This window comes from Eubalaena glacialis, chromosome 7, assembly GCF_028564815.1.
Source record: "Eubalaena glacialis isolate mEubGla1 chromosome 7, mEubGla1.1.hap2.+ XY, whole genome shotgun sequence".
Classification (NCBI taxonomy): domain Eukaryota; kingdom Metazoa; phylum Chordata; class Mammalia; order Artiodactyla; family Balaenidae; genus Eubalaena; species Eubalaena glacialis.
The window spans coordinates 77,238,680-77,263,459 of NC_083722.1; the positions used below are offsets into that span (position 1 = coordinate 77,238,680).

The following is a 24,780-nucleotide window of genomic DNA, read 5'->3' on the forward strand; positions in this document are numbered from 1 at the left end:
TCCTGCCAATGCAGGGGACACAGGTTCGATCCCTGGTCTGGGAAGATCCCACATTCCACGGAGCAACTAAGCCCGTGTGCCACAACTACTGAGCCTGCGAGCCACAACTACTGAAGCCCATGTGCCTAGAGCCCGTGCTCTGCAACAAGAGGAGCCACCGCAATGAGAAGCCCGTGCACCACAATGGAGAGTAGCCCCCACTCATCACAACTAGGGAAAGCCCACGTGCAGCAACAAAGACCCAATGCAGCCAAAAATAAATAAATGAATAAATTAAATAAATAAATAAAATAAAATAGGGTGGTGAGAGAGGCTCTCACTTTTATGGAAGACACTAGAGATCTGAAGGAAGAAAGGAAGCAAGCTACTTCTAGGAGGGAAGTCTTCCAGGCCAAGGGAACTGTAAGTGCAAAGGCCTGTGCTGAGGCAGGGGCATGTGTGGCACATTTGCGGAAAGGCAGAAAAGCCAATGAGGCTGGGAGCAAGGCAGAAAGATAGAGGATGAGTCCAGGGTTAGGGGGGCCAGATCAGGTAGGGCCTTGTGAGCCACTGCCATGACTCTGGCTTTTATTTGAGTGAGATGAGATACCACTGGAGGAAGGCCATGATCTAACTTATGTTATACCAGGATTACTTTGGCTGCTGGGTTAAGAATAGGGGAGGGAGTGGCAAGGGCAAATGCTGGGAAACCAGACAGAAGGCTACGGCAAAATCCAGATGAAAGATAGTTACATGGACCAGGGGATATGACATGAGAGGATGACATTACGTTGCTGCCTGTACATACATACTTTGACAGATGAACAACAAATCAAACTTGTACTGCATTAAAATCCTTACAAAATGTTGACTCTGTTAGGTTACCTTGGATGAAGTTAGGGCTTTAGCTGTACAAACCTTATCTTGGGACCCGGATGGCGTCTCTTCTAGAGTCTCGGTGCTTCCCAGATTGGAGATCTGAGTACTTGGCTGTAACCCAGGGCTGGAGATATTTGAATTGCCCATCTGATTCTTAAATTAGAAGGAAAAGTATATCATGTGAAAAGCTTGCTATTCTTTGGCTCACAAAACAGCATTCAAGGTTACTAGAAACATTATTTTAAAAGTCAAGCATAAAATCCCCCCAAATGTTTGCTCTGGACCTGCATGTAAATTAACCTGTACAATAAAATTTCTAGAAAGCGGAGCACCTGATTTTAGACAACAGTGTTAGTAACAACTGTTATTTCTATAACCCCTTTAAGGAAAAGCAAGTAGCATTACTTTATCATGTACTCTTTTCCATTTTATCTTTTAAGTTAATATATGGTGAAATTAACTTTTGGAGTGCACAGTTCTATCTGTGTACCTATCACCACAATCAGGATATAAAACATATTGATCACCCCCCAAAACTCCCTCGGGCTATCCCACTGCAGTCATGCCCTCCCTCCACTCCTGGCAACCAGTGATCTGTTCTCTGGCACTAGTTCTGTCTTTTCGAGAATGTCATATAAATGGAATGCTGGCTTCTTTAACTTTGCATAATGCCTTTGAGATTCATCCAAGCTGTTGTATGTATTGGGCTGGCCAAAAAGTTCATTTGGGTTTTTTCCGTAACCATCTTAAAGTTTTTTAACCATTTACCTATAGGAGGACATTTGTGTTGCTTCCAGTTTTTGGTGACTATGAATACAGCTTCTACAAACATTCATGTACAGGTTTTTGTGTGGACAAAAGCTTCATTTTCTAGAGTAAATTCCTAGGAGTGGTATTTCTGGGTCATATGGTAAATATATATTTCTTCTAAATTTTTGTAATTTTATTTTTTACATTTAGATCTATTGACCCATTTTAAGTTGACTTTTGTATAAAGTGTTACATTTAGGTTGAGGTTCATTTTTTTGGACATATGAATGTACAAGTACTCTAACACCATCATATATTTAAAAAATTAAATTAAAAAGGTCTCTAGGGACTTCCCTGGTGGTCCAGTGGGTAAGACTCTGCACTCCCAATGCAGGGGGCCTGGTTCGATCCCTGGTCGGGGAACTAGATCCCGCATGTATGCCGCAACTAAGAAGCGTGCATGCTGCAACTAAGACCCAGCACAGCCAAAATAAATAAATAAATTTTAAAAAAAGTCTCTAAACATCACTATCACAGATGACAAAACATTGTAATAAAGCGTTTAAAAATTCCTGTTAACTTGTATCTTTGTTCTTAGAAAAAATCCTAAAAAAAAGATCACTAGATGGACATGGAATTTTTAGAAACTAAGCTATATTTAGGCTATATAATCAAGCATCTAGTGAGCATTATCTGTGTCAAAATAGGTACCAAAAACAGTTTAGAACAGTTTAGAACAGTCAAGGGACCGGACTTTTTAAAAAAAGAAGCTCCAAACTTTAGTTCAGAGACTGATTAACTTTCTTGACACCATACTATAAAGATACGTGCCTAGTACAGGAGTAGGTACTGAATGTGAAATGAATGGATAATACGCATTTTTTTCTATTCAAATGACTTAGTCCTTGTATTATTTCAGAACACCATTTACTCAATGTTACCCATTTAAGCAGAGGTGAAATAGTCTGTGAAAGCTTATGAATTGTCTTATCTTCTAACATACCTCTTTGTGCAACACCACCATCAACCAGTATCAACACCTTATGGGGAATACTTGGAACTGAATTGTATTACAGAAAATATAATGGGTTGGCCCAAAAGTTTGTTCCGGTTTCTCCACAAAATGTTACGAACTTTTGGGCCAACCCAATATAAAATGAAAACACTGCTCACAACAAGTTCTTAAGATGGAAGGTGTAAATGTTCAGGAGTATCTTTAAAATTGGCAGTTTTCACATAAAAATCCTGGCTTATCATTTTCAGAGAAAAGCTGAATAATTTGGCACACCAGCCCATTTGGTAATGACTGGCTATAGCTGAGCTGCAACTGACCAGATGACACAGGGACAGGCTCTCTGTTGGTTTTACTTCCACTCTGGCCCACTGTGGGCGCCACTGTGGCCCACCTGGTTTTGGGACATGTGAGTCTGCAATACTTACTTAACTCAACATGAGCTATAAGATGGGTTGTACTTTAAAAGGTTTCCAGAACTTCAAATATTTTCTTACACTTATGCAGGGCTGTTCTTGGAAGGTTTGTTTGTTTGTTTATTTATTTATTTTTGAGGGTTTATTTTGGGTTTGTTTGTTAATGATAGTAACCAGTATTCATAAGAATTGGGGGAAATGGACAATCAAAAACAAACTTTTTTTTTTTTTTTTAATTTTGTTTTTGGCTGCGTTGGGTCTTCATTGCTGCGCATGGGCTTTCTCGAGTTGTTGTGAGCAGGGGCTACTCTTTGTTGCGGTGCGCGTGCTTCTCATTGTGGTGGCTTCTCTTGTTGTGGAGCACAGGCTCTAGGCACGTGGGCTTCAGTAGTTGCAGCATGTGGGCTCAGTAGTTGTGGCTTGCGGACTCTAGAGCGCAGGCTCAGTAGTTGTGGTGCACAGGCTTAGCTGCTCCGAGGCATGAGGGATCTTCCTGGACTAGGGATCGAACCCGTGTCCCCCGCGTTGGCAGGTGGATTCTTAACCACTGCGCCACCAGGGAGGTCCCACAAACAAACTTTTGGGAAGATAATTTTACAGTATTTGGTAAAAACCTTAAAAATGTCAAAATCCTTTGATTTACCAATCCCATTTCAAGTAACTTATCTTAAGAGAAAATTAATGCTAATTAATAACAAGACAGCTACAAAGGTATACTTCTGAGTTCTTAAACAGAATTAGAAAAATCTAGGATATTGTTTATATAAGGCACAGAAATAAAAATATACAACTATTAACATCACAGTTTGCTTTTTCAAAAGCTTTTCATTCTACCAAATGAACTCTCCCAGGGACTCCCTGTGAGATGAATACTGTCACAAAAAGATACTGTTCTTTGGAAAAAAAATAGGTTACAAAAAAGTTAATGAAAAAGTAGTTTTAAAACTAGTTAATAAAACTGTGTACTTAAATATTATCACACACATTGGGACATATTTAGACAAATTTGTGGAAGGATAAATAACAAGGCATTAGTAGCAATTATTTCTAGGTGGTGGAATTATTTTTTTTTTCCCGTTTATTATAATTTTAAAATATAGGACTTCCCTGGTGGTGCAGTGGTTAAGAATCTGCCTGCCAATGCAGGGGACACGGGTTCGAGCCCTGGTCCGGGAAGATCCCACATGCCACGGAGCAACTAAGACTGTGTGCCACAACTACTGAGCCTGCGCTCTAGAGCCTGCGAGCCACAACTACTGAGCCCACGTGCCACAACTACTGAAGCCCGCACGTCTAGAGCCTGTGCTCCACAAGAGAAGCCACTGCAATGAGAAGCCAGCGCACCGCAACAAAGAGTAGCCCCCGCTCAATGCAACTAGAGAAAGCCCGCGCACAGCAGCGAAGACCCAACGCAGCCAAAAAATAAATAAATAAATTTATAAGGAAAAAAAAATTTTTAATATAAAATTTTCTATAATTAATATGCACTGCTAACATAATAAGAAAAATAATAGTGTTCCTATTTTTTTAAGAACAAAAAAAATCCCTCTGGGTTAAAAAAATTTTTTTGGCAATTACACTAAAACAAACAAAAAATCCCTACCAAAATCTAGGATTACATCCTGTGGCTACATGTGACTCAGAATGGGCCAACCTTAGTCAAGGCCTGTGTTCCAGCTATCTTTCTTTACATTAAAAACAGGAAAGTTGGGGGACTTCCTAGTGGTCCAGTGGGTAGGACTCCGCACTCCCAATGCAGGGGGCCTGGGTTTGATCCCTGTGGGGAATTGGATTCCACATGCATGCCGCAACTAAGAGTTCGCATGCCGCAACGAAGAAGTCCGCATGCCGCAACTAAGAAGTCCACGTGCTGCAACTAAAAAGATCCCACATGCTGCAACGAAGATCCTGTGTGCTGCAGCTGGGACCCGGCACAGCCAAAGTGAATAAATAAATAAAAAAAAAAAAAAAAAAAAAAAAAAAAAACCCAGGAAGTTGGTCAAAACAAACTACTGTAGGACTTGGGGAGAAAATGATTATTATAAAGTGTTTTTATTTTCAAATAGTCTCTACTAGAAATTCGTCACTCAAAAGTCTGGAATTTCCGGACTTCCCTGACGGTCCAGTGGTTAAGAATCCATCTTGCAATGCAGGGGACGCCAGTTCGATCCCTGGTTGGGGAACTAAGATCCCACATGCCACGGGGCAACTAAGCCTGCACTTCACAACTAGAGAAAAGCCTGTGCACCACAACAAAGCAGAAGAGCCCGTGTGCCGCAACTAAGACCCGACGCAGCCAAAAAAAAAAAAAAAAAAAAAGTCTGGAATTTCATTCACTGTATTATATACACTGGACAGGGGAGATTTAGAATTGGGATTAAATTCCATCACTGAGGCCTAGCTTGTACCCCTGCCCTTGAAACTATCAATCTCCCAAGTCTCTACCTAAAGATAAAGGGGCCATCTGGAACCATCGGCACCAGAGAAGAGCCCATCCAAACACTAAGATGTGAATTCACGGGCCACTGCTAATACTAACCCCCTTTGATTAGATGATAGGCAAGTGCAGACAAGAAACGAAACTCTTGTTTAAGGAAGCACCACCTATTTATGGACGGTTTTCAAAAATAGAAAGAACATATTATGAAGTAAATATCAAAGATTTAACTAAATTCCCAAAGGTTTAGTCTTAATCCAACCACAGAAATTTCATTTATTCCACACCATGGAAGAATTTTCTTTACAACAGTAATTATTGCACTTTCCATATTTTCTACTTTTGCAATGTTTATTAACTAGAAATCATGTCAGATTTTTATTCTGCTCATGTGACCTAGAGTTCCTTTACAGCTCTGTGTAGAAAAACAAGGCTTTAGTTCTTTCTTTCCTTTGGAGATTACTCGCTTCTCAGCCTGAGGGGGAAGGCGGGCCATCTCCTGGAGTGTCTGCTCTAGTGTACAGCGCCTATACTTCCTACCCTGTGTGGCACCTTGATCTACTCATCACTGGGAACAGGTGACAGAGCTCGGAACTTATTAGTTACTTGTTGTCAGAACACCAAAAGGTCTCTATAAAAACAGAACAAGGTATCTATGTAGATAACCTACATCTCATTAAGGATATGAGAGGGAATTTATGGTAATATATGGTAACCTAAAAGTTCAGAAATGATTCTTGAAATTAATCTCATCTAGTTTCCTAAGAATCAAGGAATTCATTATAGAGATGACTGCTTTTCCTATGTTAATTTTCACAGATCCACAAATTCTTCGTAATTCTCTATGAGACACTGAGGAATTTGGTATAAACTGAAACTTCTCATGGGCTCTAATGTACATTTCTCTACCCAGGAGGTGGGACCTTTGGTGTTTGAACATAGAAGATTTGTTGTAGTTTATGGTGAATATGAGTGTTTTTAATTACGGGCAACTACCTTCTAGAGCACTGCTTCCAAAGTTTGTTCCCTGAACTCTAGATTCTTGAGATGTTAAAGGGTAGTATGTGAAAAATGGTCCTGTAGTCAAGTCAATCTGGAACTTGGGGTTACTGTTTTGTTTATTGTGGGACCTCTCAGAGTCTTGAGCACTGTAAAGCCCCAAGAAGATGGGGGAGGAGAAGCCATTCTAACAATGTTTTCTTAACTCATTTGACCAATTAGAACTTCTTTTCAAGGACCACCTGTTAACAATGTAGAGGCTAGTATTAGAGAACTGTTAGGGGAGCTACAGTCTTAGTGTTTTTCACACCTTGTTCCTTGAACTTTTGGTGAGGTGAAGATTAAACAAAAAAAGCTTAACTTAACCCAATGTTAGTAAAGAGTAAGATGACAATTACAATTCTGCTGAAACAAAGTGCAGCAGTGGAAACCTTCCACCTCACTCCAATGAAGCCTGGGGCTTTGAAGTGCTGATGTCAGGTGAAAAGCCGGGACAGTTCCAAAGCCACAAGGTTTGAAGACCACCGAGGAACTGCCCACTGCTTGGCACATAGTGGACAGTTCATAAGTATGTATTGAATAAATTAATGAATGCACCACAAATTCCATTTAATTCAACTTTGGGGAGAAAATGTTATCGATTAACTTTTTTGTTGTTGTTGTTAACTTCTAGTTTTATCCTATTTCAATCAGCCTAAATAATAGCAGCTCTTTTTTTAAAAATTATTTATTTATTTATTTATTTATGGCTGTGTTGGGTCTTCGCCTCCGTGCGAGGGCTTCCTCTAGCTGCGGCAAGCGGGGGCCACTCTTCATCGCGGTGCGCGGGCCTCCCACTATCGCGGCCTCTCCTGTTGCGGAGCACAGGCTCCAGACGCGCAGGCTCAGCAATCGTGGCTCACGGGCCCAGCCACTCCGCCGCATGTGGGATCTTCCCAGACCAGGGCTCGAACCCATGTCCCCTGCATCGGCAGGCAGATTCTCAACCACTGCGCCACCAGGGAAGCCCTCGATTAACTTTTAAACTAAAATACAGGGAGGGACTTCCCTGGTGGTCCAGTGGCTAAGACTCCGTGCTCCCAATGCACGGGGCCCAGGTTCGATCCCTGGTCAGCGAACTAGATTCCACATGCCGCAACTAAGACCCGGCACAGCCAAATAAATAAATAAACAAATAAATATTAAAAACCAAACAAACAAAACCCAGGGAATTCCCTGGTGGTCTAGTGGTTAGGACTCTGCACTTTCACTGCTGAGGGCCTGTGTTCAGTCCCTGTCGGGGAACTAAGATCCCACAAACCATGTGGCGAGGCTTAAATAAATAAATAAATAAATAAACAAACTAAAATGCAAAACAGAAAAAAAAAAAGCATTCTAGAAAAGCCTCTCATTTGGGTAATATTCCAAATGATGCTTAATGAGGGCTGTGCACCTAGCACCAATTACAGATCATAAATATATGTTTCGGTATTACAGGGTGCAAATTATCAGAGTACTTTTCAAAAACTACATAAATTCCTAAGACCTAGCAGAGCCTGCAGGGTGGAAGAAGAGGCGTAAAACCTTTCCAGAACTACCTGCTACAGGCTAACTCCTGCAGTCCAAGATCATTTTCTCCCACAGTAATTTTACAGGAATAGAAAAAGAGCATTCTAAATTTTCTGAGGTAAGAAAATGTCTTTCCTTATCTTTTAGGCTTAAAATTATAAGACATGTTTTCTTTTTGAACTACTTATTCCCGCTGGCCCTGGAGGTGACTTCCCTAGCCCACGAGCCCCCCTTTAGGTCTCCCACTCAGCATGCAGAGTCTCACCCTCTCATACTCATCCTTGGCTCTGCTTAGCATCTCCAGGATGTCGATGGGCCTGTGGTCACTGCAGCCGTTGGCCTGGCTGGGACTCTGCTTATCCCGAGCTGCTTGCTGGGACCGCCGTGTCTCCTCTTCTACCACGCTACAGGAGGAGAACCAGGTTTTAGAAAGACCTCTTTTGATACAATCTGACCCAGGAACTCTTTTGGTGTCCATCTTCCAAGGATACAGGAAGAATGCCACATGGTAACACCGTCCTCACAATACAAAACACAGAGCCTCGGTTACCCCATCCCAGGAGTATATGACTACCTACTTCACCACCTCACTCACAACAGTACCAACCAATATATTTCACTGTCAGAAGGCCAAAAATACAGAATTCCTTTCCAGAGTGGGTAGAAGTAGGTACCTTGAAAACTCTACTGAATTATCTCATTATCTCTCTCTCTTTTTAAAAGTATCTCAAAATCAGTCAAACTAACTGGTGAAGTAAATTTGAAAATGGACAATGCCACCAAGACAAAGGAAGGCTGCACAGTTGAACAACCCCTGTGGAGAGTGTGTATTGATAATGGGGTAGCAAGGAGAAAGATTAGCTTCTTGAAAACGGAGGTCTCGGCGAATCTTCAAAAGTTAACGACAGCACTACAAGCAAACAAAAGATTTCCCTTGTTCTCGCCTTAAAAAATCACTAAGTGGGTGACTGAGGTTAGGGTGATTGTGGCGATGCTCTTTATTTTGATTGGTGCTGCTTAAGCTAATTCTGCCCTTGAAAATATATAAAGCATGAAAAGGCAAGGTCTAAGTCGAGGGTTGGGGTCTTCAAATCTATCTGAGGGGTTTCATTTCTTAGGAACATCCTCTCTCCCCTGCCACATATTAAAGTCTGAAGCAGTTATAGCAAAATGTGAGAAACTGAAAGCTGGGTGGTGAGCACATGGATATATTATTGTTTCTTATATTTTTCTTCAAGCTTGAAATAAAAGTAATAAATTTTAATAAGGCAACTAGTCTTTTTTTCTTTTAAAGATCCATTCAGGTTTCAATCCCAACTGTAATGAATAGGCCTACCTGCCATGGGATATTATGGGTACAGTCACAACTTGATAATCATATTAATTGAGAACTTTCAGACAGTGATGATGACAGGCAATAAAACAATTCAGTAGCAAAAGGTTTGTTTTTATGGACTAAGAGGAGTAGGTCAACAACAGGCCACCCAGTGTCAGCTTACTGCTTTAAAACAGCCTGTCCAGGAACTCCCAATAGTGTGTGGGGGATGGTTCTTTTATTTGAAAATACTGGGTTAAACAATATTAAACAGATTTTTTTTTTAAACAGCAAAAACATTCTGAGTTTTTAACATGCTAAAATGTGTTATGATTCTCCAAGGATGGGCTTATAGATTTCCCCAAATTTATTTGACCGTAGAATCTTCTCTTGAAGCAGGATTCTTATTTGGAAAATGCTGCTTTAAGGTAATGGTGTCGTTTCTCTATTTAGATTCTTACAGCTCTTAATAGGATTATTATTTATAAAACAAATGTAGAATCATGGATTTGATGGCAGACTGAAAGAAGACAGGCATGTGATATGAGGATCAGACCAATTAGAATAAATATTGTTTCATTTATATCCATACTGGTAATCAACTCTTGGGAAAGAAATACTGTATTGTGACAACTGTGAGGCCTGTTGCAAAGGAAAAAAAGACTGGAGAGATATACACTGGTTATTTCTTGATGGTAGATTACAAGCAATTTCGCTTTCTTTTTTTGTACTTCTCTTCATTTTCCATAATTAACAGGCACTCTTTTAATAATCAGAAAAAAGAGTACTATTAAAAATGACTAGTTAGTTAATACTCAGTTATAGGCCACATCAGCCTGAATCCACCTTCTTGCTCTCCTACATAGCTTCTCAGTTCTTATTAACACCTTTTGGAATAAATCAATTTTTTACTTGAAGAATTTTTATTATATTGCAGCTGTCAAAACAGTGATAAGAACTAGATTTAACAGAATGGGCAATAACGGGCACTTTTATTTAGATGCACAATATGCCCAAAAGAATTTTACCTGTATTTCTGGTTAAGAGAGGTGATATTCTGAAATATGTAGCAAATAGAGGCTGTATGCAGGCAAAGTTAGAGCAAAGAAAGATAAAGTAACCTTTTTATCTTTGGTGACCAGAACACCATTTATCACAAAGTTAATGTTAACATATTAGGTATTCTCTTCAGCCATAAATAGGCCAGACACTTGAAAACTCACTATCAACAGTTTCATGAGGGCATTCGCTAATCAGTTTCAATACCACCCCTGCTTCTAGTAAAACAAGCTTAAAGCTTAAGCAAATGTCCCTCTTTCGGGCATTTCTAGTGAAGGAACCCTGAATGTCCTTCTTTTTCCTTTCTGCTTCCTGTTTCTACTTCCTCATCCTATTTCTAGGCTCAATACAATAGTTTCAGATAGGCCTTCAGTCTTCTGCTTTATCTACATTCTGAAGTCTTGCCTTAGGTGTACCACCTGCCCTGAGAGAGAAAAAAGCTCAAAATGGTTTCCTGCAAATAGCTGTTAGTGCTGCAAAAGCCAGGTTCTCTCACTTTGGGCCCAAAAGCTCTCAATCTGCAGGAGAAAGTCTATATATTAATATATTCCAAAGCATAGATATTTAAGAAAAATATTCTGGATTTCAGGACAATCAAGAATCAACAAATCTTTGTCTTCTAAGTTATCAGAAGCTGCCTCTGCTGTCACTTTCAAAACTACAAAATAGTCAAATAAATGGGTTTGCAAAAAAAGTTTATTATCTTTTTTTTTTTTTTTTTAGAGAAAAGTTGTTCTAAAAAGAAAGTCTGGTTCTAGAGAGCCAACAACACATTTTCAAATGAATGACACAAGTTCATATGGAACAATGTCCTTGGGGTGCACACAGTAATAAACATGGCCTGCCAGTGGCTCATAGCTACAGCAAACAAAGCAGGAAGCAGATAAACATCCAATTGAGACATGTTAGCAGTCCTGGACTAAAACGTGGCCTTAGCCATGTGCACTTCTTTTAAAATGCAAATATACCTGGAACTGAGATTTTGGGCCTAATTATTTACACTTTTACAAGAATTAGTTTGAAATTAGACTGTTAAAAAGAAAATTAAGACTGTTTCCCCCCAAGCATGTAGGTAAAAACCTTGCAGGAGAGCAAAGGGAATTCTGATTTGACAGAGGGGAAAGAGAGGTCTGCATTTCTGAGGAGATTCAGGCAAAAATTGCAAAGGAAACATAAGTGCACCAGAACTCGCTGCCCACTGCAAGAGTTTGTCCAGAGCTCTGTAGCACCTCAGGCCCCTCTAGCACCTAAGTGTCTTGGGCTCCCAGAAACCAGAATGGCCATACCAGCAATACAGGTAAGCCACATGAGGGGTGGTTTCTGTGCACCAGTCTGAGAAAGGTCGATGAACCATCCCTCAGATCATCAATCCAATGAAAATTACTTTCCAAATTCCAAGATTCTGGTTTATAAGAACTCTCCTGGAACATAATCCATTAGAGGATTGGGGACTACTAAACCTAGAATCTGTGTCAAAAATAAGTTCTCTTAAAGGAAGTAGCCACGGATGTGTGCAGAAGTTCTCTATCAGTTACTGAACACAGTTCCACCTGCTACAGTGGAAATCTGGAGAGAACCTAAGTCAGATCCACTGCATGTGGTGGTTAGGCTGTGCACTGGATATAGAGGATACCCTCTGGAGCTAGGCAGTTCAATGGCTCTAACCACATGTTTAACAGTTAAATTATGATCTGTCTGCAGGACTGAATACAATGCAGTCGTTATAAATACTAGAATGCCCTGGAAAAATGCTGTTGACATGAAAAGTAGGATGTACAGTATGATCTTACTTTAGTAAGTGTAAAGAAAAAAGTGTTGCTTGCCATTCCAGTTCAAGAAACATCAAGCCTATAGCTACTGCAGTTGCCCACAGAGAGTGCACCCTGAGAGGAATTCAGAATGGAGAAAAACAGGAAACATTCTGTGCTTTGGATATGCTGGTCCTTAGGTTAAGATGCATATCTAAGGAATCGTTTCAATGATCCCAGATTCTTGCATCTTCCCATACATAGAAAAGCACGAAAATCATCAACTTGAGATGTCTGTCCTTTGCTATTGGCAGTAATCTTTTGATGCCTGACTACATGTTTTTCTCAGCAAGAAAGTTCATATATCCTCATTCTTTTGGCATTCCATTCTCTAGCGCCCTGGTTTTTTCTTTTTAAAGTATTTTAAAATTCTTGTTACTATTGCTGAGGGTCATATTTTGAATTCTTTTTTTTCTTACCTTTTTGGTTTAAAAACAAAGTAGTCTTTAGCTGGTTTCAATTATGTAAATATATTTTTTCCTATGGTATTTTCCTCTTGGTGGTAACATCTTGAGTAGATGATTTTTTTCTGATGTATATATATATATATATATATATATATATATATATATATATATAAAAAGTTCATATATATCCTGGCTCCCCCTTTACCTCTTGGGAGCAGTTCCTCAGAGCTCTCTGAGAGGCTATCTCCCAGGCTATAGCTCTCAGTAAGGTCACTTAATAAAAATTAACTCACAAATTTTATGTTGTGCATTGTTCTCTCAGTGGACATAAGAAACAATCACACACATCAACCCAAGGTACACGTAAAGAAAAAGACTGGAATGAAACAGACAAAAACGGTAATGCTAGTAGTAGTAGGATTATAGATAATTTTAGATTTCTTTAAGCTTTGCTGCCTTTTTCAAAACTTCGACAATAACAGGAAATCAGGGGAAAATACATGAGTTAGTGGACTCCAGTAACAAAGAGAAAGGGGAAAAGTCATTTTTTCATCTCCCATATATCACTAATTAAATCTATGGTGTAAACAGAAATACTTACTCGGCCATGAGTTTGGCTATGCGGTGACAGTCATTCTTGTCATAAAACCAGATACTGTATATTGACACTTGAAAAACAAAGAAAAAAAAGATAAGGGGAAATGAGGTTTCAATACTTGGGTAATATGTAAGTAATATATTATCACCATAAAATGTCACAGAATTTACCATGAGGACCTCAAACTTAACAGTTACTCTAAATAAAAAAAAAAGCCTCCCCGCAAACTGTTTAATAATAAAATTAGGACAGCTAAAATATTCAGATGAAAATTGCAAAAATAGTTGGTTTTAGACATCATTACCAGATCTCATCGAGCTTAAGATGCCACTAAAGTACAAGATAAACTATTATTTTATGTATTATCAAGAAAAAAAAAATGCTGCCAATTAAACTAAGAATTAACATTGATTGTGTGGAAAGGGAACGTAGCTTACCATTCCAGTAAATATGGTATGTTGCCCTTGCCTGCCATCAAGCCATCAGCCACTGCAGCCCCCCCCAACCCCCCATGGTGAGCCCTAAGGCAAATTCAGGATGGAGACAAACAGCAAACATTGTGTGCTCTGGATACTGGCCCTAGATAGTTGCATATCTAAGATGCCTATCTAAGGAATAATTTCAATGAGCCCAGACCTTGCATCTTCCCGTACACACAAAAGCACAAAAATCATTAACTTGAGGTATCTGTTTTTTGTGATTAGCAGTAATATTTTGATGTTCAACTACATGTTTTCAGCAAAAACTCCTACTTATCCTGGCTCCTCCCTTACCTCTTTGGAGCATTCTTCAGAGTTATCTGAGAAGCTATCTCCTGGGCAACAGTCTTCAGAAAGGTCTCAATAAAATTTAACCTGCAACTTTTAGGTTTTGTTTTTCTTCACTTGATAATTGTAAAATGCTTTCCAAATTGATAGTCAAACGTGGGGAAAAAGGTGTCTTAATCGTTGAAAACCATGTTCCAAAACCAAACACCAGAACCTTTATGAGTCTCTTGAAATTTAAAAATATAAAATTAATACCATGTTACAGTAAAAACAAAGCTTTAAAAAACAAACACCAACTCCAGACCCATCCTATGATCGACTCTATTCACACGTGAAATGGAAATGCCCAGGCTGAGCTCCATCTCACACTTCTTTTCCAATCTTCTATTCCCAGTATGGTGATTACCACTAAGAAAGCCCCCACAAAACACTGAATAATAAACAAGTTCCTGCTGTATAGCACAGGGAACTATATTCAATATCCTAGGATAAACCATAATGAAAAAGATAATAAAAAAGAAGGTATACATGTATATAGCTGAGTCACATTGCTGTACAGCAGAAATGAACAACATTGTAAATCAATTATACTTCAATAAAAAAATAAAGAAAAACACTGGTGAATGGATAAATGAACTTTATTATAAAGATGACTAAATATAAAACTACTGTAAATACTTTTTAAAAATAATTAATTAATTAATTTCTATTTATTTATTTTTGGCTGCGTTGGGTCTTCCTTGCTGCACACGGGCTTTCTCTAGTTGCAGTGAGCGGGGGCTACTCTTCGTTGCGGTGCGCAGGTTTCTCATTGCGGTGGCTTCTCTTGCTGTGGAGCACAGGATTCAGTAGTTGTGGCATGCGGGCTCAGTAGTTGTGGCTTGTGGGCTCTAGAGCGCAAGCTCAGTAGTTGTGGCGCATGGGCTTAGTTGCTCTGCGGCATGTGGGATCTTCCCAGACCAGGGCTCAAACCCTCGTCCCCTGCATTGGCAGGCGGATTCTTCACCACTGTGCCACCAGGGAAGTCCAAAACTACTGTAGATGCTTCTTTTTTTAAAAAAATTATTTTATTTATTTTTTATTTTTGGCTGTGTTGGGTCTTCGTTGCTGCATGGGCTTTCTCTAGTTGTGGTGAGCGGGGGCTACTCTTCGATGCGGTGCATGGGCTTCTCATTGCGGTGGCTTCTCTTGTTGAGGAGCACAGGCTCTAGGTGCACGGGCTTCAGTAGTTGTGGCACGTGGGCTCAGTAGTTGTGGCTCACGGGCTCTAGAGCACAGGCTCAGTAGTTGTGGCGCACAGGCTTAGTTGCTCCGCGGCATGTGGGATCTTCCCAGACCAGGGCTCGAACCTGTGTGCCCTGCACTGGCAGGCGGATTCTTAACCACTGCGCCACCAGGGAAGCCTCAGATACTTTTTGAATTTATTTTTTTACTTTAACTTTTATACAATTTTTAAAGGTTACTTTCCATTTACAGTTATTACAAAATTTTGGCTGTATTCTCTGTGTCGTACATATAAATACTTTCTGGATAAGGTAGATATACTGAATATATAAGTCAAAATAAACATAGGGATAGGCATGGCTCATTGCTACCATGTGCACCCACTGTGCCACAGCACATCCCAGGTTGCACCCCTTTTCATACTTACTGTGACTCTCTGGCACAGGAAGGGCAGATATGCTTTTATTTTTTTAAATTAAACTTTTAGTTTTGAAATAATTGTAGCTTAACATGCAATTGTAAAAAATAAACAGAGATCCTGTGTGCCCTTTAATTTGTTTCTTCCAGTGGTAACATTTTGTAAAACTATAACATAATATCACAGCCAGACTACTGACATTGATACAATCAAGATACAGAACATTTTGGGACTGCCCTGGTGGCCAGTGGTTAAGACTCTGCCCTTCCAATGCAGGGGGCCCAGGTTTGATCCCTGGTCAGGGAACTAGATCCCACATGCATGCCACAACTAAGAGTTCGCATGCCACAACTAAGGAGCCTGGAAGCCACAACTAAGGAGCCCACCTGCTGCAACTAAGACCCAGCAAAACCAAATAAATATTAAAAAAATCAATATCAAAAAAATCAAAAAAAAAGATATAGAACATTTCTGTAGCCACAGGGATCCCTGTTGACCTTTTATTGCCACACCCATCTCCCTTGGTACCCCTCCCCCATCTCCCTTGGTACCCCTCCCCCATCTCTGACCCCTGACAAGCACACTAATCTGTTCTCCATTTCTATAATGTTGCCATTTCAAGAATGTATTATAAATGGAATCATAGAGGATGCAACTTTTTGTGACTGACTTTTCTGTCTCAACATAATTCTCTGGATATTCATCTAAGTTGTTGCTTGCATCAATAGTATGTTCCCATTTTTTGCTGAATAGTATTTCATGGTATGGATGTACTAGTTTATTTAACCATTTATCCACTAAAGGACATCTGGAGTGTTTCCAGTTTTTGGCCATTATGCAAAAAGCTGCTATGTTCGGGTATAGGTTTTTGTGAACCTAAGTTTTCATTTCTCTGGGTTAAATGTCCAAAAGTACAGTTACTGAGTCACAGTAGTTGCACGTTTTTTAAAGAGAAACTGTTAAACTGTTTTCCAGTTTTACAATGGATGAGCCATCTAGTCTCTCTGCATCCTTGCCAGCATTTGTTGTTCTATTTTTAACTTTATGCATTCTGATAGGTGCATAGTGGTATCTCATGGTGGTTTTAATTTACATCTCCCTAATGGCTAACGTTACTGAACGTCTTTTCATGTGCTTGTCATCTGTATATCCTCTTTAGTCAAATGTCTCTTTATGTCTTTTGCCCCACTGGACTGTTTTTTAAACTGTTGAGTTGAGAGTTCTTCATATATTCAATATACCAGTCCTTTGTCAAACTTGTGGTTTGAAAATATTTTCTCCTTTGTCTGTAGTTTTTTTTCATCCTCTTCATGAGGTCCTTCCAGAGCAAAAGTTTTTAATTCTGACAAGGTGCAATTTAAGAGTTTTTCCTTTTATGGATTATGCTTTTGATGTCAAGTCTAAAAAACTCTTTGCTGACCCCTAGATTCAAAATTTTATCCTGGGCTTCCCTGGTGGCGCAGTGGTTAAGAATCTGCCTGCCAATGCAGGGGACAAGGTTTCTAGCCCTGGTCCAGGAAGATCCCACATGCTGCGGAGCAACTAAGCCCGTGCACCCCAACTACTGAGCCTGCGGTCTACAGCCCGTGAGCCACAACTACTGAAGCCTGCGCGCCTAGAGCCCGTGCTCCGCAACAAGAGAAGCCACTGCGGTGAGATGCCCATGCACCGCAATGAAGAGTAGGCCCTGCTAACTAGAGAAAGCCCGCGAGCATCAATGAAGACCCAAAGCAGCCAAAGGTAAAATAAATAAAATAAATTAAAAAAAAATTTTTATCCTGTGTTTTTTCCCTAAAGGGTTTATAGTTTTACATTTAAAATGGTGATCCATTTTGAAGTTTTTTGGGGAAAACAAAGGTTAAGGTTCTTTTTTTCTTTTTTGGTGCAACTGTTCCAGTATTATTTGTTGAAAATGCTCTTTTCTATTGAGAAATCTTTTGTACCTTTGTCAAATATCAGTTCGGCATATTTGTGTGTGTCTATTTCTGGATTCTTTATTCTGTCCTATTTATTTGTTTATCCCTCTACCAATACCACATCATCTTGATTACTGCAGCTATATACAGGTTTTAATATTGGGAAGAATAATTCCTCCCACTTTATGCTTCTTTTTCCAAGATTGTTTTAGCTTCTAGGGTCTGTGTCTTTCCATATAAATTTTAGAATAAGTTTGTCTATGCCTACAAAAATCCTTGCTGGGATTTTGACAGGACTTGGGAAGAGGTGACATCTTTAGTATGTCAAGTCCTTCAATGCACAAATATAGCACATCTCTCCATTTATTTAGGTTTTGATTTCTTTCATTTTGTAATTTTCAGCACACATACCCTATATATTTTTTGTTATGTTTACCCTAAGTATTTAATTTTCTTTGTAGAGATTATGAATGGTATTGTTTTTAACTTGGGTTTCCACAGGTTCATTGTTAGTATGTAGGAGTCTGATTGATTTTTGTGTGTTGATCTTGTATCCTCAGACCTTACCAAACTCACTTACTAGTTCTAGGAGTCTATACATAGACAATCATGTCATTTGTGAATAGAGACAGTTTTATTTCTTCTTTTCCAATCTGTAGCCCTCTTCTTTTTCTTTTTTGCCTTATTGCAGTGGCTAGATCTTCTAGTGCTATGCTGAATAGCAGTGATTACAATGGATATCTTTGTCTTGTTTTCAATCTTAGAGGGAAAACATTCAGCCTTTCACTTATGATATGGTGGATTAGAGTGACTGATTTTTAATACTGAACCAGCTTTGCAGATTTGGAATAAGGCCCATTTGGGCATAATTTATATTTCTTTTCTATATATTGTTGGCTTTGCTAATATTTGGTTAAGGATTTTTTTCATCAAGTTCATGAGAGATACTGGTTTGTGGTTTTCTTTTTTTTTGTACTGTCTTTGTCTTGTTTGGGTATTAGAGTAAATACTGGTCTTACACAATCAGTTGAGAAGAGTTCCTTCCTTTTCTGTTTTCTGGACCAAACTGTGTAAAATTAGTGTTAATTCTTCTTTGAATTCTTCAGTAAAACCATCTGGGCCTGGAGATTTCTTTTTCGAGAGCTTTAAAATTATGGATTCAATTTCTTTCATGGCTACAGGACTACTCATGTTATCTATTTTATCTCGGTTGAGTTTTGCAGTTTGTTGTTTTTAAGGAATTGGTCCATTTCTTCTAAGTTGTCAAGTTTATGAGTATAAAGTTGTTAATAGCATTCTCTTATTACAGAGGATGTGTAGTGACATTGTAAGCAGATACAGTAGGAGGTCCCAAGAGAAAGAGAACCAGGCACAGCTTTCTTGACAGAAGAGAAGCCATTTTTGGCCTAAGACATTTTGTGATCTAAGCCTGGCCACCATGCTTGCCCCTGAACAGGTCCCAGTAACTAATGATCTTAAGGGAACAAAAGAATGCAGAAACTAACTATTATCAGGCAAGAGAAGTAACAATAACAAAGATAACATATCAGTCTTAGACTCCCTGTTCTGTTTCAATGGTAAGACTAGCCTGAAAAGCTCAACCACCAGATCAACTGAAACCTAAGGAATGATGATGTTGACCTTTTCCGACCCTCGTGACTTCAATCAACTAAAAGCTTGGACTCTGTGGACCACTCAAGCCCCTTCATGAATATGCATGTATCCTTAGCTTAAAACTCCCCCAATTTTGCTGTTCGGGGAAACCCTGCTTTGGGAAAGCCCAGTAGTTCTTAATTGCTGCAAGTAATAATAAATCCTTCCTTCTACTGATCTTTGGCTTGGTTTTGTCTTTTGGCTCGACACCCACCAAGAGGCAAACCCAGTTTTGGGGTAACAACGTCCACTATTTCATTCCTGATATTGGTAATCTGTGTCGTGTTTTTGCTTTTGTCAGTCATTACTAAAGGTTTATCAATTTTATTGACTTTTTCAAAGAACCAACTTTTTGTTTCATTGGTTTTTCTCTATTTTCATCTTTTCAATGTCACTGATTTTTCTGTTCTCATCTTTGTTCTTTCTTTACTTCTGTATGCTTTGAGTTATTTTATTTTGTTCTTCTTTTCCTAATTTCTTGAGGTGGGAATTTAGTAGACTCCCAGGCAGTGTTGCTTGAAGAGGTGAGAGAAGTTTCCCATGGCTAGGCCATCTGGTATGCCTTTAGTGGGGAGCCTCTGACCTTCAGAGATGAAGACTGCTTCCCAGGCCAGGCTGGCTGTGATGTGACTCCTCCCCTGCTCCCACCACACCTTCATGAAAAGGAGGGAACATACTACCCCAGTGGCCACTTATTGTCAGTAGGGCTTCCAATCCTTCCTGCCAGTTTTGCTGGGCTCACCTGGTATTGCTGGCAGGACTCCCATTTGATCTGGGAGAGGAATGAGCCTAACTGGGGCACCCTCCTTTGCTACAGTGGAGGTCAAGAAACACCAGGCCTGGGTCCCCTTCTTCTGTTGGGTGGGAGAGTTGTAAGAAAACCTGCTGCTGTGCTGTTCTTCGAGTTCTGGGTCCTGCACCAGATCATCTTCCTCCTTCTACTGTTCAGAGTGTTCCTGATTGTCTTTTGCGTTACTTCTGGTTCTTATAGTTGTACTTAACAGGGTAGAAGCAAGGAAAGACAAATCTACTCCATTTTGTTTGGATCAGAAGTCTCATTATGTATGCTTATGGATGGAAAACTGAAGCTCATGGAAAGACTACATGACATTAATAAATCAGAGTAAAATAGCCTTATAACTAGAACTCAGGTCTTCTCATTCCTAGGCCAATAATCCTGCCACTATACACCCAATGCCTCATTAGTTGAAATAACATAAAATATTTTGTAGAAACAAAAAAGTTAATGACTTCAATTATGCTTGAAGACTAAAGCAACACATAAAAGAATAAAGTATAAATAATTGAATAAGTTAAAAATTATACACTAAAAGACTGACAGAATATAGAAAATATAAATGCTAGCACAAGAAACTTTAAATAAATTAAAAATCCTTTTTTATAACTACAATTTCAATTTCATCAATACACATTAACATATATTGATATTACCAATACACATTCATTTAGAAAGCCACTGTTAATAAAAGCCTTTTGTTTTAAAAAATTAAGGTATAAATGACATATTATATTAGTTTCAGGTGTACAGTGCAATTATTTGATATTTGTGTATACTGCAAAATAATTACCACAAGTCCAGTTAACATCCATCACCATACACAGTCACAAAAAAATTTTTTTTCTTGTGATGAGAACTTTTAAGATCCGCTCTCTTAGCTACATTCAAATATGCAATACAGTACTATTAACCATAGTCACCATGCTGTACATTACATTCCCATGACTTATTCATTTTATAACTGGAAATTTGTACCTTTTGACTTCCCTCGCCCATTTTACCTACCCACCTCAGGCAAGCACCAACCTGTTCTCTGTATCTATGATCTCCGTTTTTGTTTGATTCTACATATAAGTGGGATCATGCGGTATTATTTTTTCCGTCTGACTTACTTCACTTAGCATAATGCCCTCAAAGGCCATCCAAATGGAAGGATTTCATTCTTTTTTTATGGCTGAATAATATTCCATTTTGTGTTCAGTTCTCCCAATACCATTTATCAGAGACTGTTCTTTCCCCATTGTGTATTCTTGGCTTCTCTGTCATAAGTTAATCGGCCATATATGCCTGGGTTTATTTGTGGGCTCTCTATTCTGTTCCATTGATCTATGTGTGTTTTTACGCCAATACCATACTGTTTTGATTACTACAGCTTTATAATATAGTTTGAAATCAGGGAGGGTAATGCCTCCAGCTTTGTTGTTCTTTCTCAAAATTGCTTTGGCTCAGGACTTCCCTGGTGGTCCAGTGGTTAAGAATCCACCTTCCAGGGCTTCCCTGGTGGCGCAGTGGTTGAGAATCTGCCTGCCAATGCAGGGGACACGGGTTCAAGCCCTGGTCTGGGAGGATCCCACATGCCACGGAGCAACTAGGCCCATGAGCCACAATTACTGAGCCTGTGCGTCTGAAGCCTGTGCTCCGTATCAAGAGAGGCCGCGATAGTGAGAGGCCCGCGCACCGCGATGAAGAGTGGTCCCCGCTTGCCGCAACTAGAGAAAGCCCTCGCACAGACACGAAGACCCGACACAGCCAAAAATAAATAAATAAATAAATAAACTTGAAGAAAGGCCACAAGCAAAAATTAAAAAAAAAAAAAAAAAAAAAGAATCCACCTTCCAATGCAGGGGACGCGAGTTCGAGCCCTGGTCTGGGAACTAAGATCCCACATGCCGTGGGGCAACTAAGCCCGCGTGCTCTGGAGCCTGCGCACCATAACTAGAGAGCCTGTGTGCTGCAACTACTGTGCCTGCGTGGTCTAGAGCCCATGCATCATAACTAGAGCCCTGCGTGCCGCAACAAAGAGCCTGCGTGCTGCAAGGAAAGATCTCACATGCCTCAACCAAAGACGTGATGTAGCCAAATAAATAAATAAATAAATAAAATATTAAAAAAAAAAAGATTGCTTTGGCTCTTCAGGGTCTTTGTGGTTTCATACAAATATTAGGATTGTTTGTTCTATTTTGGTGAAAAATGTCATTGGAATTTTGATAGGGATTGCACTGAATCTGTAGACTGCTTTGGGTAGTATGGACATTTTAACGCTATTAATTCTTCCAATCCATGAGCATGGGATATCTTTTTTTTTCTTTTTATAAATTTAGTTATTTATTTGTTTTTGGCTGCATTGGGTCTTTGTTGCTGTACGTGGGCTTTCTCTAGTTGCGGCGGGGAGGGCTACTCTTCGTTGCGGTGCACGGGCTTCTCATTACAGTGGCTTCTCTTGTTGTGGCGCATGGGCTCTAGGCGTGCGGGCTTCAGTAGCTGTGGCGTGAGGGCTTCAGTAGTTGTGGCGTGCAGGCTCTAGAGCGCAGGCTCAGTAGTTGTGGGGCACGGGCTTGGCTGCTCCACAGCATGTGGGATCTTCCCGGACCAGGGCTCAAACCCATGTTCCCTGCGTTGGCAGGCGGATTCTTAACCACTGTGCCACCAGGGAAGTCCCAGGAATATCTTTTTATTTATTTGTGTCTTCTTCAATTTCTTTTCTTTTTTTTTAAAAAATAAATTTATTTATTTATTTATTTGGCTGCATTGGGTCTTTGTTGCTGCGTGTGGGCTTTCTCTAGTTGCGGTGAGTGGGGGCTACTCTTTCTTGCAGTGTGCGGGCTTCTCATTGCGGTGGCTTCTCTTGTTACGGAGCGTGGATTCTAGGCATGCAGGCTTCAGTAGTTGTGGCACATGGGCTCAGCAGTTGTGGCTCGTGGGCTCTAGAGTGCAGGCTCAGTAGTTGTGGTGCACGGGCTTAGTTGCTCCGTGGCACGTGGGATCTTCCCAGACCAGGGCTCGAACCTGTGTCCCCTGTACTGGCAGGCAGATTCTAAACCACTGTGCCACCAGGGAAGTCCAATGTGTCTTCTTCAATTTCTTTGATTAATGTCATAGTTTTCAGTGTACACTGAAAGCTATTTTAATGGCGAATTTTTTGTTTCACCCTGAATTAAGGTCATTATATTCTATAAAAGACTTCATGGCCAATCACAACTTTAACAGTTTCTTTTCAGTGGAAATAAAAGTTTAATTGGCTTTTTTATTGCCATTGTAGAGTGAGATAAAACATTGATATACAGAGTAAGTGAATGGTTTCATTTTAATCAATGAAGATCATGAACATGGAAATGTTTTTCCCTACTCTGTTCACAAGGGGGTTTCTCTGACCCCACATCTGGCCATGCGTACTACCATGAGGCAGCCCAGGCTTGCTTTTGTTTTCTGAGCCGTCAGCCTGCTGTGAATAGTTCCCTGTGTTTGGAATCCATTTTCATCGCCCCTCTTCTGTTCACAGAACTTCAAAACACTACCAATGCTTCAAACAGAGTTAACATCCTGGAATAACAGATAATTCTGGAATATTTTACATGATGTAAGTCGACAGATTAAACTTACCTTTGACATCCCAATGGAAGAAGCACAGAAGCAACCTTGTTACAGAGCAGATAATTTCTAAGCATTATCTACCGCAGGCTCTTAGTTATGTTCCTAGCAGCTAAGAATTGCTCCAACATAGAGTAAATTGGATTGGGGTTCTGAAAAGACTTCATATATGGCAATTACACACAACTACCTTTCTCTAAATATGCCTCATCTGACCTTGGCTAAAGAACACACAAAATACAAGAGGCCAAATACAAAAGACACCAATATTTCTCTAATAGACACCCCATACAACTTAGAGTGATGAGAAAAAAGGATGATATGCAATACATCAGGCTCAGAGAGGAACACACAGTATTTCTGGGGCTAAGCAGAGGCTTTTAAGTATGTTTTCACAGGGGATTTGTAAACCAAACTCTTAAGAAAGAATTCCATATCAGTAATCAAAGTTAAGTCCACCCGAGCTGTCAACTTACTTTGACAAATCTTTACTTAAGCCCCACCCCCTTTCCTTTGAAGAAATACACTGTAATTTAGAAATAAGATGCACACTTTCCACGCTTGTACATTATCAAGTAAACGGCCAAAAAAGAGCCAAACACTTTCAAAGGCATGCTGCAGAAGAAATAAAGATAAGGAAGCCATAATGATAGCTTAATGGGTAAAGGATAAGAGTCACACTCGATTCTGCCAAAAGCAGACCTGTAGAGGTTCAGACACGCATCAAAGAATCAGCTCTGTCTGCCAACATATCAAATGCTCAGTGTATGCAACTGGCAAGGAGGCCCAGGGAGCTGCCACTGAGCCTGTCACTGTCACTGGTGAGGAAAGACAGACAAGTTCACCAGATAGCTAAAACCATGGAAGACCTTGTCTCTAAACCAAAGCTAAGTATTCTTCCCTCAAGAGAACTTACTCTCTAAGGCCCAACACATTTTGCCAACAATTTTCTTGCTGAAACATCTTGATTAATTATACCACAGAGGATTTAGGGATTTGGCAATACCGTATAATTTTGCTATGGTAAATAATAATGGCATCCTGTTTTATAAGCGGCTTTTCTCAATATGAAAGCAAATTATTTAGTTATTGGACACCCACCACATATCATGGCTGTTAACCATTGTCCCAAGTAAGTCATGCAGTTACTGAAGAGTTATGGGGTGTGACAGGACATTTAAATACCTTTATGTTGTACTTCCATAAAA

General features: G+C 39.8%; 1 protein-coding gene across 1 annotated transcript in view; it reads right to left on the reverse strand.

Moving 5' to 3' along the window:
• The window catches only part of DCP1A (decapping mRNA 1A), a 62,373-nt gene that overhangs the window by 19,329 nt on the left and 18,264 nt on the right, over positions 1-24,780 (reverse strand). The window contains exons 4-6 of the mRNA XM_061196994.1: positions 13,211-13,277; positions 8,286-8,424; positions 898-1,011 (exon numbers count right to left, since the gene is read on the reverse strand). Of these exons, the coding sequence (XP_061052977.1) occupies positions 898-1,011; positions 8,286-8,424; positions 13,211-13,277 (320 nt within the window). The remainder of the gene's footprint in view (positions 1-897; positions 1,012-8,285; positions 8,425-13,210; positions 13,278-24,780) is intronic.